We start from the raw sequence: 12,917 nt of genomic DNA, 5'->3' as shown, positions 1-12,917 counted from the left end.
ACAGACACTGAGGTCATGAGGAATTTATTCCTGGGCAAGAAGGCTGGTAAGAGAGCTGTATGCATAAGTAAGCACACAGCACTGTTGAAGAGAAACACAAGGCAAACCACATTGTTTGCAGTAAGCTATCATTTTGAACCAATAAGTAAAACTATTTTCAATAAAATTAATCCACTATAATAAAATCATTTCAGCATATAAAAAATGTCAAACATTCTATTGATGAGAGGTTTCACTTTTTTCTTCCTATTTGAAATCCAGGTGTATTTTACAGCACTTCTCATTTCAGATTAGACACATTTCAAGCCACATTTGACTACCATATTATATTGTCCAGGCCTAGAGAGTCACACTATATTTATAAACCAGCAAAAGTTGAAGGACAATCTGAGGAAGGTCCCATGTAGAAACTGCCTTAGCAAATGTTGTATCCTAATCACAAAGATAGTAATCATCAAGAAGGCAATGCAGTTGTAAACACAAATGTTAATTTGGGATGAGGGTCATCTATTTGCTGCTGCCAGGACATGACATCCAATAAGAAAATGAGGAGCTATATTAATGACATGGTGGTTTAAGATTGTATACATCTCTTGGGCCTATTTATAATCTATCTGTATAAGTGTCAAAAAAATAGGCTGAACAAAAGCAATTGAATAATACCATTTACCTATCATTCATCTCAAAGGATTCCTCTAAGGAAGAAGAAACTGGTTGATCTGAGACACGACTAGGCACTAAAAAGAGGCCTTGATTCCAATTAGAAACCTATCAACTATGACTTGAAATTAGCAGTACATATAAGCACCAAAGTCAAAGCATAACAAGTTTAGACCCAAATGCTTTGACTGTTATAAAGGCCTATTTATAACTTTCTTGCCTTGCATCTGACATTTCTGTAAAGAAACCTTCACACTGTGCCAAAATATTGCATTCGCTTTAAACCACTAAGAAACACAGGTACAGTCGAGAAAGTACAAGCCAATGGATGGGCCAAGTACCCCAGACTTTCACAAAGACTTCTCTGTCTCCATTATGGGAGAATGTTTACAGAAACAGCTAAGCCAGTCATGAAATGCTCACTTCTGTGATGCCCAGGACTGGAAACAGAGCAAAACAGCAGGCATTGGAACAGAAACTACAACATGCCTTGATAATCATATGAATTTTCAGCAGATTATAAAGTACCATTTAAATCTGGTTCACAAGGTCAATCAGTCAATGATTACCAAGAACCAAAGAGCTCAGTTTGTACTAAAAATCCTGAGGATTAAGAAAAGCTTGTACCTAGCATTTCCCCTTTATATCCCACCTACCTGGCTGCCCTTAGCCAGTGTCTATCATTCTTAATCAGAACCATGTAGCTCCTCCAGCCATTCAAGATGACTCATGGTGATGTCCTTCAAGTGGTACTACCTACTTTCTCTGCAAAACCCTCTGACTCTTAAAATAGTGTGTGAGAAGGATAGAATATAAGCATTTTCTGATTTCATGGCATTAACTGTCATCTTGTGGCTCCAAAGACCCATCACAGGCAGTATCCTCTGATTTGATTCATGTAAAAATGTGTAGTGCTCAGTTTAATGGGATTGGAATGAGGCCTGATTGCCACTATTCAGTATCTATAACTAAATAGAGAAATACCACCAACTTGTATAAAGTTACTCTCAATTATATATAAAATAAAAGCAAAGAGAAACCAAAACTATTGACTCTACATGCAAAATGGCCAACTTACCAGTGATAGCAATTAAAGTGCTTTTAATGAAGGCTATTATAGGCTACAGAGGTGTGACAAATTTTGGAAGATCTAAGGATGTAACTTTCTAAATGTCAAGGAACCACTCTGGGTAATATAACTGGCCTGTTCTAAACTGAGACCAATGCCAGGTTCCCTGTGCATTCTACATAAGGCCCATTATTACCTAACAGAATTTCAGGCCATTGAAGATGATGTTTTAGGTAGGATATGATATTCTTCAAAATATGATCCACATACCAGTTTGATTTGAAAAAAAAAATGTACCTTGTATTTGTCTCTACTTTCAGTCTATCACAAGTAAAACTTCTAATTTCTATATTCTCACTTCAGAAGGAGTCTCCTAAAGCAGTGCTATGAACTCAGTAGGAAAATAAATCTCCCCATCATCAGTTTTTGAAGAAATGTTAATAATTTAAGTACTAGTACTTAAGTATGTAGTCTAAAGTTTATTTAAATAGAATAAGGCAAAATGTCATACATTGAAATTAATCAGAAACATACAGAGTTTGCATGCAACAAATATCAGCAAACACCATCAATAAAATTTTCTTCTCTGAGGTCCAACAGCAACTAAAATGTGCAGTACTACTTCACTCATTGTGAAGTATACATACTTAGATGTTTAAACTAAAGGAATGTCAGGGAATAATGTCAATTTTGATTGTCAACAATGCATGGAAGAAAAAAAGAAATGTGTCAGATAAATGCAACTTCAGTAAAGAACATAAAACATCTCTCCTTTCTAATGTATTATCTTTAAATATGAAAATCCTACAGATACTCCATATTACATGTGGTCTCAATATTATTTGTATTGACCAAGACTGCTCCATTTCTGGAATCTTCTCAGACCTGTTGACATTAATTTCATTATAGATTATAATTCCCTGGAATGTGTAAAAGTGCTAAGTTGTTCCAACTTGAATCCTTGGTAATAATTATCATTACACTATTTTTTAAATAATCAAGTTTTAATAATCATCTATTATTCTAAGTTGGCTAATTCTGTATTTTTGAAAATTAAGAGGATGAAAGAAAAGAAGGGATTTAAAAACGAGAAGGGGGAATGAAAGAAAAGAGAGAATTTATCTACATATGAGGATTTATTTACACATCATAAAAGGTCCATTCAATCCCAAGTGTCTCATGTTGCAGGATAGTTTGTTTTATACAAACTTGGAATCCAATTCAATATCTCCATTATGTACTGAAAAGCATATGAGAACAATACATCTCTTGAATGCAAATAAAACCCTATATTACAAATATCTAGTTCATATAAGAATTGATGATGGTCAAATACTAATTATCTATGTGCATACCTGTGTATTCATCAAGGCCTTTAGACACTGTATGACTTTGTGTTGGTTCTTCTTTACAACTTTTTCTTGGCTGTATAAACATAAAAAATACCAGTATTGGAATTAAAAGGGGAAATGCAAATATAACTGAATTGGAAATTTTTTGCAGTACTTACATTTTTCCACTAATCAATTTTTCCAAAATGTCTAGTAATAATCCAAGTCCCTCATGTCCAAAGCTTTCCACCCAACTGAAAAATGGAAAAAGGTAGGGTTACACATTAAGTCACTACTTGAGTTTACAATGTCATGATAATGCCTATACACACAAGGATTTTTTGCTTGCTGTACTCAAAATCATACATACACACATAAGAATAACAACAAATACAAAATCATTTATGATTCATAATCTTTCATAGTAGAAGAAGGGGCAATATGGGATAAGATGGTGAAGAGCAACTCAGCTTGCACAGGCCTGATACAGCCTATCTCTTCCATGTTCCATGTTCAACAGCATTATGTTAGTATCCTGAAGATATCCCCAGCCATAACAAGTATCTACATCACAGAAACTTTCAAAACCACCAGAGTTTCACCCACACATTCACCTAGATCAGGCTATAAAACATTTATCAGCACACCACTTGATAAACCCCATCATGGACTATTTCAAAATGGGCAAATGAATGAAGATCTGTAGAGGAAAGATGCAAACTAAGAAAAATATTACTGACAAAAATTGTCAACATAATAAAAAGGATGCTGTACAAGAATTTCACAAACTACTAAAATGCAGCTTACTGAATGTTAAGAATTTCCTAAGTTTCATAGTTGACTTGCATAAAATTATTTTTAATGAATATTTCCATCCTGATAAAATTGCAATTATTCTGTAAAACCACTAATCCAATCATGACATTTGAGTAAGACACTGTAACTACTACACAACAACTTACCTTGAACATAGAAAAACCACCTTGATAAAAATGAATAGCTTATTTCGCTGGTGATTTGGAAACCTACACAAATAATACAATGATAATAATATATCTCCAAAAAAAATTAGGTGGGGGAAAAAAGCTATACTAGGATTCACAGGTGTATATTTGTTTGTATGTAAGACTTTATATGTGCATACAATTTGAATAATAAAATGTTAGAAACAAAATTTCATCAAATTATCAAAAATAGAACATCACAAAGTATAAAAACAAGTTTGTGTAATTCACATGCCATAATATTACTTTGTTGTTTATTTCAGGTACAACATTTCCAATTAAACAAGAGTAAAAGGTATGATCAAAACAGCATGATATTGGCATAAAAACAGACACATAGACCAAAAGAAAAGCACAGACGGCCTAGAAGTAAACCTAAAAATTAACAACAAACTAATTTAAAATAAAAGTGCTAAGGATATGCAATGGAGAGAAGGTCTTTTCAATAAATATTGCTGAGAAAACTAGGGAATTCTTATGCACAAGAGTGAAACTAGACTCCTAACCTCTCACCGTTTAGAGAAAAAAATCAATTCTAAATGGATTGAAGACAAAATGTAAGACTTGTGTTATGGTTTAGATGTGAGGTGTACCCCCAAGAGCTCAAGTGTGAGACAATGCAAAAAAGTTTGGAAGAGAAATGATGAGGTTATAGCTTTAACATAATCAAAGACTTAATCCCAGATGGGATTAATTGAGTGGGGTCTGGAGGCCATTTCCTCTGGGGACTTGGCTTTGGGGTTGGGGAGAATGTTCATATCACTAATCATGAGGAGAATACAAGTCAAATCCAGAATGAGATATCACCTCACTCTAGTACAAATGGCTACTATCAAAAATACAACAACAAGTGCAAAGTGCAACAAGGGCAAAAAAACTACAAGACAAAGATATGAAGTAAAGAGAACCTTCACAAGCTCTTGGTAGGAGCAGCTAGTAAGCACAATCATTATGGGAACAGTATAGAGGTTCCTCAGAATTTCAAAACCACAACTACCACATGATCCAGCAATCCCCCTGCTGGGTATATATCCAAAGGAAATTAAATTAGTGTGTCAAAGTAACATCTGCATTCCCATGATTGTTGCAGCACTATTCACAATAACCAAGATAGGGAAACATCTAAGTATCCATCAGCTGAGGAATGGATAAAGAAGATATGGTACATATACACAATGGAATACCATTCAGCCATTAAAAGGATGAAATCCTGGCATTTGTGACAGCATGGATGGAACTAGAGATTATTAAATGAAAACAAGCTAGGCACAGAAAGACAAACACTTCATGATCTCACAAATAGGTGGAATGGAAAAGAGTTGATCTCACAGAAGTAGGAAATGGAAGAGAGCTTACAGTAATTGGGGAGAGTAGAGGGAATGCAGAAATGTTGATCAAGGGTACTAAGTCACAATTGAGGCAGAACAAGAACTCCTGCTGTGCTCTTGAACAAGACGGTAACTACAGATAACAATTATAAACTCTGTACCTTCGAAAGCCAAAAAAATTTTGAAATTTTTTATAAGCATGCCTGTAATCCCAGTAGCTTAGGAAGGTGAAGCAGGAGGATCACAAATTTAAAGCCAGCCTCAGCATCTTAGCAAGGCCCTTAGCAGCAATTCAGCAAGGCCCTGTCTCTAAAATATAAAAAGAGCTGGGGATGTGGTTCAGTGGTTAAGAGCCCCTGGATTCAATCTATGGTACCAAAAAAAAAAGAAAAGATATAGAAATTAACCTGATTTAAACATTTCACAATATACATATGAATTAAAATATCACCATACCCTATTATGTGTATAATTTTTATGTTCCTCTGTATGTGTATGCATTTTAAAAATTCAGTGCTTAAAATCCATTTTCTTCATTTGCACTCTGAAACACAGCTTGCCCACCTACAAATTTTCAGAATTTGATATTACAAAAAAAATCTAAACAGCATATTTCTTGCCACTTATATTGACACTCCCCTGTCAAGATTTTATTCATCTATTCTCTATCCAGGAAAAGTCACAGAATAACTAATTCAAAAATGCACAAACATAAGAGAGACACTCCCTGCAAAGGACTGAACCCTGCCTGCTATTATAACTAAAACAGTTAAATAGATGTTTCTGTTTCCAATCAAGATGCTACTTCAAAAAAAGAAGAGTTACTCTCCATTATCAGTAACAGACAGACTGCCTGTAGGCATTTCATATCTTGCTTTAATGTCTCATGAGAACACCTAAGCATCTGCTTAACTGTTTGCCTTGTTGACATTCTATTTTGTATTTATTCTTATTTCACATGCAGCAGAGAAGCTTAAAATCAAACATATAAGGAATCATTTGAGAGCTGACTTAGTTGGTATTGAGATGCATAGAGAATCTGTGCTCTTCGGCTCCCAAAAGTTAGTACTTTCCCAGTGGGCCTTCAATATTTTGTTTGGAGTGAATTTTCAACCACTCTATATTCAATGTATATCCATAAATATATTCTAAAGCTAATATAGTTTCAGATTATTCATACTGCTACCTTCAATGTGCACAATAAAATTAATATTCACAAAACTGCCTTATACCAAAATATACAAAGTGATTTTAAATTATGTTAGTACAACAAAGACTTTTTTGCACTAATTTTGCTTATGTTGTGAGCCACTATAAAATGTATTAAAACATGCCAATCCATGTAAATCGGTAAGGCTCTCTGATCTGAGTAATTAAAAATACAACATAGCCATTTAAAATTTATCATTCCTAACTTAATAATTATAACTAGAATAATAGGACCCCAATCAACTATTTCTAAACCCAGTATATACCTCTCCTTTAAACTACAGAATATAAATCATTAAAATAAAATTTACACCTACTCATGTATATTACATGTAAACTAATTCTCTATCAAAGAAAACTTTTTAAAGTTCCATGTGAAGAGAAATAATACCAAATTTATTTATATTCCAGGTTTAAATTTGCTGTGGGAATTAATCTTTCAACAACAAAATCAAAGAGGTGGGCAACACTATAAAGTATAATCAGGTTACACATTACATTTCATTAGAGATACCAAAAACAACAAAAGTGTGACAGGGTGCAGCAGTCTGGCTGGGCACAAATCATGAGCCACTCAAGCAGGAACAAACTTTATTTCTGAACTCACTTGAATGCCACCCACGCGGCCCTTCCAGGTACACCACACACCAACCGAACTCCCTCAACCAGAACTCCCCAGGAACTCCAAAGTAGCAGGTGCCTGAGGGGGACAACAGGGGTCTATATACAATTGAATACACAGCTTAACATAACCATCAATCTCAATGGCTCCCCTCTCAACCATTACTTCTGGCAAAATGCCAGGGGCCATTCTGAGTGTGGCTCTCAAAAACAGGGTACATAAAGAGGACACAAACTGTTACTAAATAAAACATTTAAACATTAAAACACAAACTAAATATGCGTTAAAATTTTCCATATTTTAAGACTTGTGAGGCCAGCATATTGCTTAGCAAGCTGTCATTCACAAATCCAGCTTCTCAGTGGTTTCACCCACCCCTATTATTTTCAACAATATTATTTTTAAGAATGGTGTAAAAATATCACTTCCTATCTTCTGGAAAGATGTTCAAGATAATAAAGGATACTGAGTAGGCTGATCCACAATCTTGACAGAGGTTTATTGAAAACCATAGCTTTCTCCAAAAGTAAAAATTTTGTCATCATCAGTGTAAGAAACAACCTAGGAAAAAACTGTAAACTGATCTATAAATGATCAATCTTCAGGTAATAAAATCTATACTATTTGCCTTTTGTCAGCACAGCACCATCAGCATTTTGTGATTTGACCATAAACTGTATTCATGGTTGAATAAGCACTGTGTTAATACTGTTTCTTCAAGAATAGAAATGAGAGATCAGTATGATATTTGTATTGGAAAACAACAAAACACAGCATGCTAAATGTTAATTTAACACAAAATGTGCCGTGTGTGTGTGTGTGTGTGTGTGTGTGTGTGTGTTGTGTGTGTGTATGTGTGTGTGTGAAAGAGAATAGAGATTACAATCATAGGTCCTCTACCACTGAGCTACATTCCCAGTACTTTTTTATAATGTTGCTAAATTTTAATTCGAGACAAGGTCTCACTATGTTGCTGAAGAGCCCTTGAACTTGCTTGTGATCCTTCTACCTCTGCCTCCCACGTGGTTTGAGATGACAGGCATGACCCACTAGGACGGGTTAAAATCTGCCTCTTAAAATTCTATAACAGGAGATATTAAACTCTCCTCTTTCTTAATTATCTTAAGAAAAACTTCTACAACTAAGACTTCCCAGTAGGAGTCTCAATGCAGGTAAAGAGGTTAAAATAAAAAAAATAAAAAAATAAAAAACTTTCATAAAGAGAGAGAAAGGGCGGAAGGACAAGAGAAAGTTTAGAATCACAATGTGCAAACCACCTTTGAACGTTAAAAAGTAGCCTGGTTTTTGAAATTCAGTTATTGCTTAGAGAGACACAGTGAATTCAAAATTGTGTAGTTTCTGACATGTTACTGGTTTTAGGAAACAAACACCACTACTCACCTCAAAGAGCAAAGGAGACACTAGTTAGTTATCAGATTTCCCTCCTAGTCAAAAGCAGCATAGTTTTATCAAGTAAGTTCCCATCCTTACTTTGTTTAAAGTTGTTACCTATCTTCTCAAATGTGATTATAGGAAGGAAAAGACAAAGATGCCAAGGATTCTCAGAACTGGATTAAATCTATAAGTCTATAACAACAACTTGCCCAAAGAAATTCTCTTAAGAATAGGAAGCATTTCTTATTTGAGCAAGCAGTGAGACAGACTAAGCACTCAATAAATGGTTTAAAATGAAACTTAATCTTCTTTTATTTTTATATGTAAGAAAAGAGCCAGCCAAGAGATGTTAAGAACACTTAGAAATATCATTTAAGGGTGCTGATACCCAGGCCTATGACCTTACTTCATAATACAGAAAAGGTCCTAATAGGAGCATTTCCTCTATACAACATTACAGAGCCTGTCTCAACCTTCGTGCTGCAACCATCAGTTGTGATTTCAGAACTGGTATCCATACTGAACCAAGGATGAAGAATCTGGAGTCCCTGTCCTACATCAGACTTTAGAATTTGACTGACTGCTGCTCAAAGGGTGTAACTATATTACCATTAAAAATCAAAGTGTTCATTAACAACTTCAGTCAGTCTTTTCTTAAGGGCTCACTGTGTGCTTGATCCTGCAGTAGATACAAGAAACACAAAACTAAATAAAATATGTTTTCTGCCCGTGAAATCATCACAGAATAGTGGTTAAAACAAATGTGAAGCAAAATCATTTCCACAACACAATAAGTCCTATGATCATGGTACTATGGAAACAGAAAGTAACATCTCTGTGTATGAGTGTGTGTCTCCCCACCTCCCCTCCCCTTTCTCTCTCTCTCTCTCTCTCTCTCTCTCTCTCTCTCTCTCTCTCTCTCTCCTCTCTCTCTCTCTCTCTCTCTCTCTCTCTCTCTCAACTTCAAAGCTACTGATGTCTGACCTAATTCTTGAAAGTTAAGTCATAGAAAGGAGACAGGTTTCTAAGGAGAGAATATACACAGAGATACTAGCCATAAAAGATATGGCTGTGATGACCACCACAGGTAGCTAAATCAGAAATGAAACCAAGCAAGGAGGAAAGGGTGTAATCTTGAAAACCTTATATATGATGCCACAGGTAACAGGAAGCCATCAAAGGGCTAGGCATGCATGGTAGGTAGGGTAATTGCCCTGCCCACCAAAAGATGTGTACAACCTAACCCCAGAACCTATAAATATATTGCTTCACATAGCAAACCAGGAAATGTTGCTAATCAGAAGATCTTCAACTTGAGATTACAGACATGACCCAACAGGACAAGTTAAAATCTGCCTCTTAAAATTCTATAACAGGAGATATCAAACTCTTCTCTTTCTTAATTACCGTAAGGAAAACTTCTACAACCAAGTAGCACTTGGGTAATTAAGATGGCGTAGGGCCATCTTAATTACCCAAGCAGTTCAATCTAATCACATGACTCTTAAAAACTAAAACTAAACTAGATAAGAAAAATAAAATGGAAAAGTCAAAATAAAAGAGACTCATCCTGCCCTACTGATTCTGAAAATGAAATAAAGGGGAACAAAACCCAAAAATTCTTGGTATACTCTGAAAATGACAATGTCCCTCAGCAAAGAGCTACAAAGGAAGTAGGACCCTCATTACAACAAGTATAAGGAAATGGGTTCTGCCTACAACCCAAATGAACAAACAAATGATATTGAATCTCATAATTCATACATGGAATGTCTCTTTATATATTTGGATTTTCTTTGATTTCCTTCACCATTATTTCACACTTCTCAGTATTAAAGGCCCATGCCATGAATTGTTAGAATTAACAGTTATGGTTTTAAGCTACTGTAAATGCTAGTGTTTTCAGCTTAATTTTCTACAAGTTCATTGCTAGTATAAAGACATAAAATTAATTTATGAATATTTATTTTGAATCCTGAAATCCTGTTGAACTTATTAATAAGTTCTAGGAATTCTAGGAAACTTTTAAAAAATTCTCTGTGTAAAATCATGTCATATTCAAAAAAGGAATGCTTTCTTCCTTTGTGATGTATAGGCTTTATATTTTCTGTTCTTGCCTTAAGGCTCTGGCTAGAACTTCCAGCACTGGTGAATAAAGGTATTGAGAGTAAGCATCCGTATCTTGTTCACAATCTCAAAGGAAAATCATTCAGTCTTTTACCATCAGATATAATATTGGCTATACCACCTTGGTTGGGCTCTAATAAGTTAAGTCCCCATGTATATGACTTTCTTAAGGCAGCCATAAAAAAGTACCACAAAGACAATTCTTTAAAACAACCCATACATTCTCTCATACTTTTGTAAAATATATGTCCAAGATCATGATGTCATCATCAAGATAATGCTCCAAGTCTGCCTCCTAGTTTTTCGTAAAGGTATCAACCCTAGATGTTCCTGTGTATTACTCACCATATGGGACATGGGTAAAATGGCATTGTTTGTACCTGAAGATTATTGTTTTGACATTTTCAAATTAGGAACTTCATTTGCTTAACTGTCATTGGACCCTGTAACTGTTTGTGTTTCTGTGGTAGTTCATGCTTTTTCACAAATTGATATATTCTATCTAAACTATTGTTTGTTGTGTTTAAAGTTGTTCAGTTGTATACTCCATTTTCTATTACTCTCATGAAATACCTAAGGCCTTATATTTTACAAAGACAACAGGTTTATTTAGCTCTCCCTGTGCAACGAAGGTGTGCTCCTATTCAGGGGATATGAAGTCAAATGTCACATCTGGATGACTGGATGCCGCCCATGGCCTCCTGTGAGTTGGGGACTTGCACTGACCCAAATATACATCCCCACCTAACTGCATTTATGACCAGCAGGCAAGAAGAGGCCACAGGAAGTTGTGAACCAAAGGAAGCCTCAGGGAGGACAGGCATTTGGTGCCCACTGTGGAAAACTGAGCATTGTCTGGAGGGATGGCACCGATGGTTTGGGTACTATTTGATGAAAGGGCCCCAGTATGGAGGGCCTTGGCACCACATATCTAAATAATTTAGTAAGTGAAAGAGCGTTTCCTTCTTACCTAGAGAGAGGAGTTACAAAGCCCACAAAGGGGAGACCAACATCTGTTCTAGGATATTCACAGAAAGAACACCTGACTGACAAGTGCCAGCCTAAGAGCAGGCCTAGAGGAAAATTCCAGTTTCTGAGATCAAGCCACACAAAATGCACAAAAGATCTTCCTCTTCTACATTGCCTCCCTACCATCCTCCAGAATTTCTGCACATCTATCTATGATACTGTCCCAATGTGGGCATGGAGTTGTCCACCTGGGCCTGGGTTTCATCCTGAGGCACAATCCTCCATGATCCTCATTCTGCCTCTCCTGTTTCCAAGAATCTCCTGTACTCTGTAACCTTTCAGGAAGCAATTAGGCAATCTATTCCCTAGGGGACAGTTAGATCAAAAAATGTCTGACCATATACAGTGTGCCCCTGCTTCAAGCTGGGAACTGGCTTTGCCTTAGGGGAATTTATCATTCTTGAGATTTTTTTCTTCAGAAAATTATTCAAGAATTTTCTCTATAAAAAACTTCTATGTATCTAATAATTTCATAATCGGGGTCCTACCAAAAAATGACAAACTGTTAAAATGACACATGTGACACAAAATTTTTTTAAGGTATCTAATTCTGACTACTAAGAGGAAGAGCAGGAAGAAGCTGTCAGAGCAGTTCTGGGGGCCCACCCCTGTGGAGATATCAGGGATGAAGATGCCTGTAGCTTCCCATCCTGGCTAACCTGAGCACTTTCTACACATTGTGTATACTTCATGTAATATAATTCAGTGTCAGCGAACCCAAAGATAAGAGCAATTCCACACTGTATACTTTGCTTTTATGTAAATAGCATCCAGAAGACTGCTTGACATCTCCACTCCCAAAACCCCATGTGCTTCCTTCTCTACTACTTTTAGCAGTGGTCATGAGGTGGCTTCAGGTGGGGAGGCTGCATGGCAGGTAGTGAAGTACCCAGTCACTTCTACACACAACCTGCCCACCCCCTGCCCAAGACCCACCTCTCCCTTCCCTGCACATGATATTACAGAGATGCCATAGAACACTCTGGGGCTCCAAGCACGCACTCTCAGATGTGATTTCTCCAACAGTTGACAACCACCGTCTCCATACATCTCAAGGAGGGACCTGAAGACTGGGAAATGAATTCCTTCTGGCAAAGGCCACCAGATAATGGGAATCCATCCACACTGAATCAAGTCCCCATA

The 12,917-nt window shown here is 36.2% G+C and overlaps 1 protein-coding gene across 1 annotated transcript in view; it reads right to left on the bottom strand.

Annotated features, from left to right (window-relative positions):
• The window catches only part of Diaph3 (diaphanous related formin 3), a 455,034-nt gene that overhangs the window by 323,646 nt on the left and 118,471 nt on the right, over window positions 1–12,917 (bottom strand). Inside the window, exons 6-7 of the mRNA XM_005338141.4 lie at window positions 3,240–3,314; window positions 3,085–3,154 (exon numbers count right to left, since the gene is read on the bottom strand). Coding sequence (XP_005338198.1) covers window positions 3,085–3,154; window positions 3,240–3,314 — 145 coding nt within the window. The remainder of the gene's footprint in view (window positions 1–3,084; window positions 3,155–3,239; window positions 3,315–12,917) is intronic.

This window comes from Ictidomys tridecemlineatus, chromosome 6 (genome assembly GCF_052094955.1).
Source record: "Ictidomys tridecemlineatus isolate mIctTri1 chromosome 6, mIctTri1.hap1, whole genome shotgun sequence".
NCBI lineage: Eukaryota > Metazoa > Chordata > Mammalia > Rodentia > Sciuridae > Ictidomys > Ictidomys tridecemlineatus.
The sequence above is the reverse complement of the archived record's forward strand: the minus strand, read 5'-3'. Positions and strand labels throughout refer to the sequence as shown.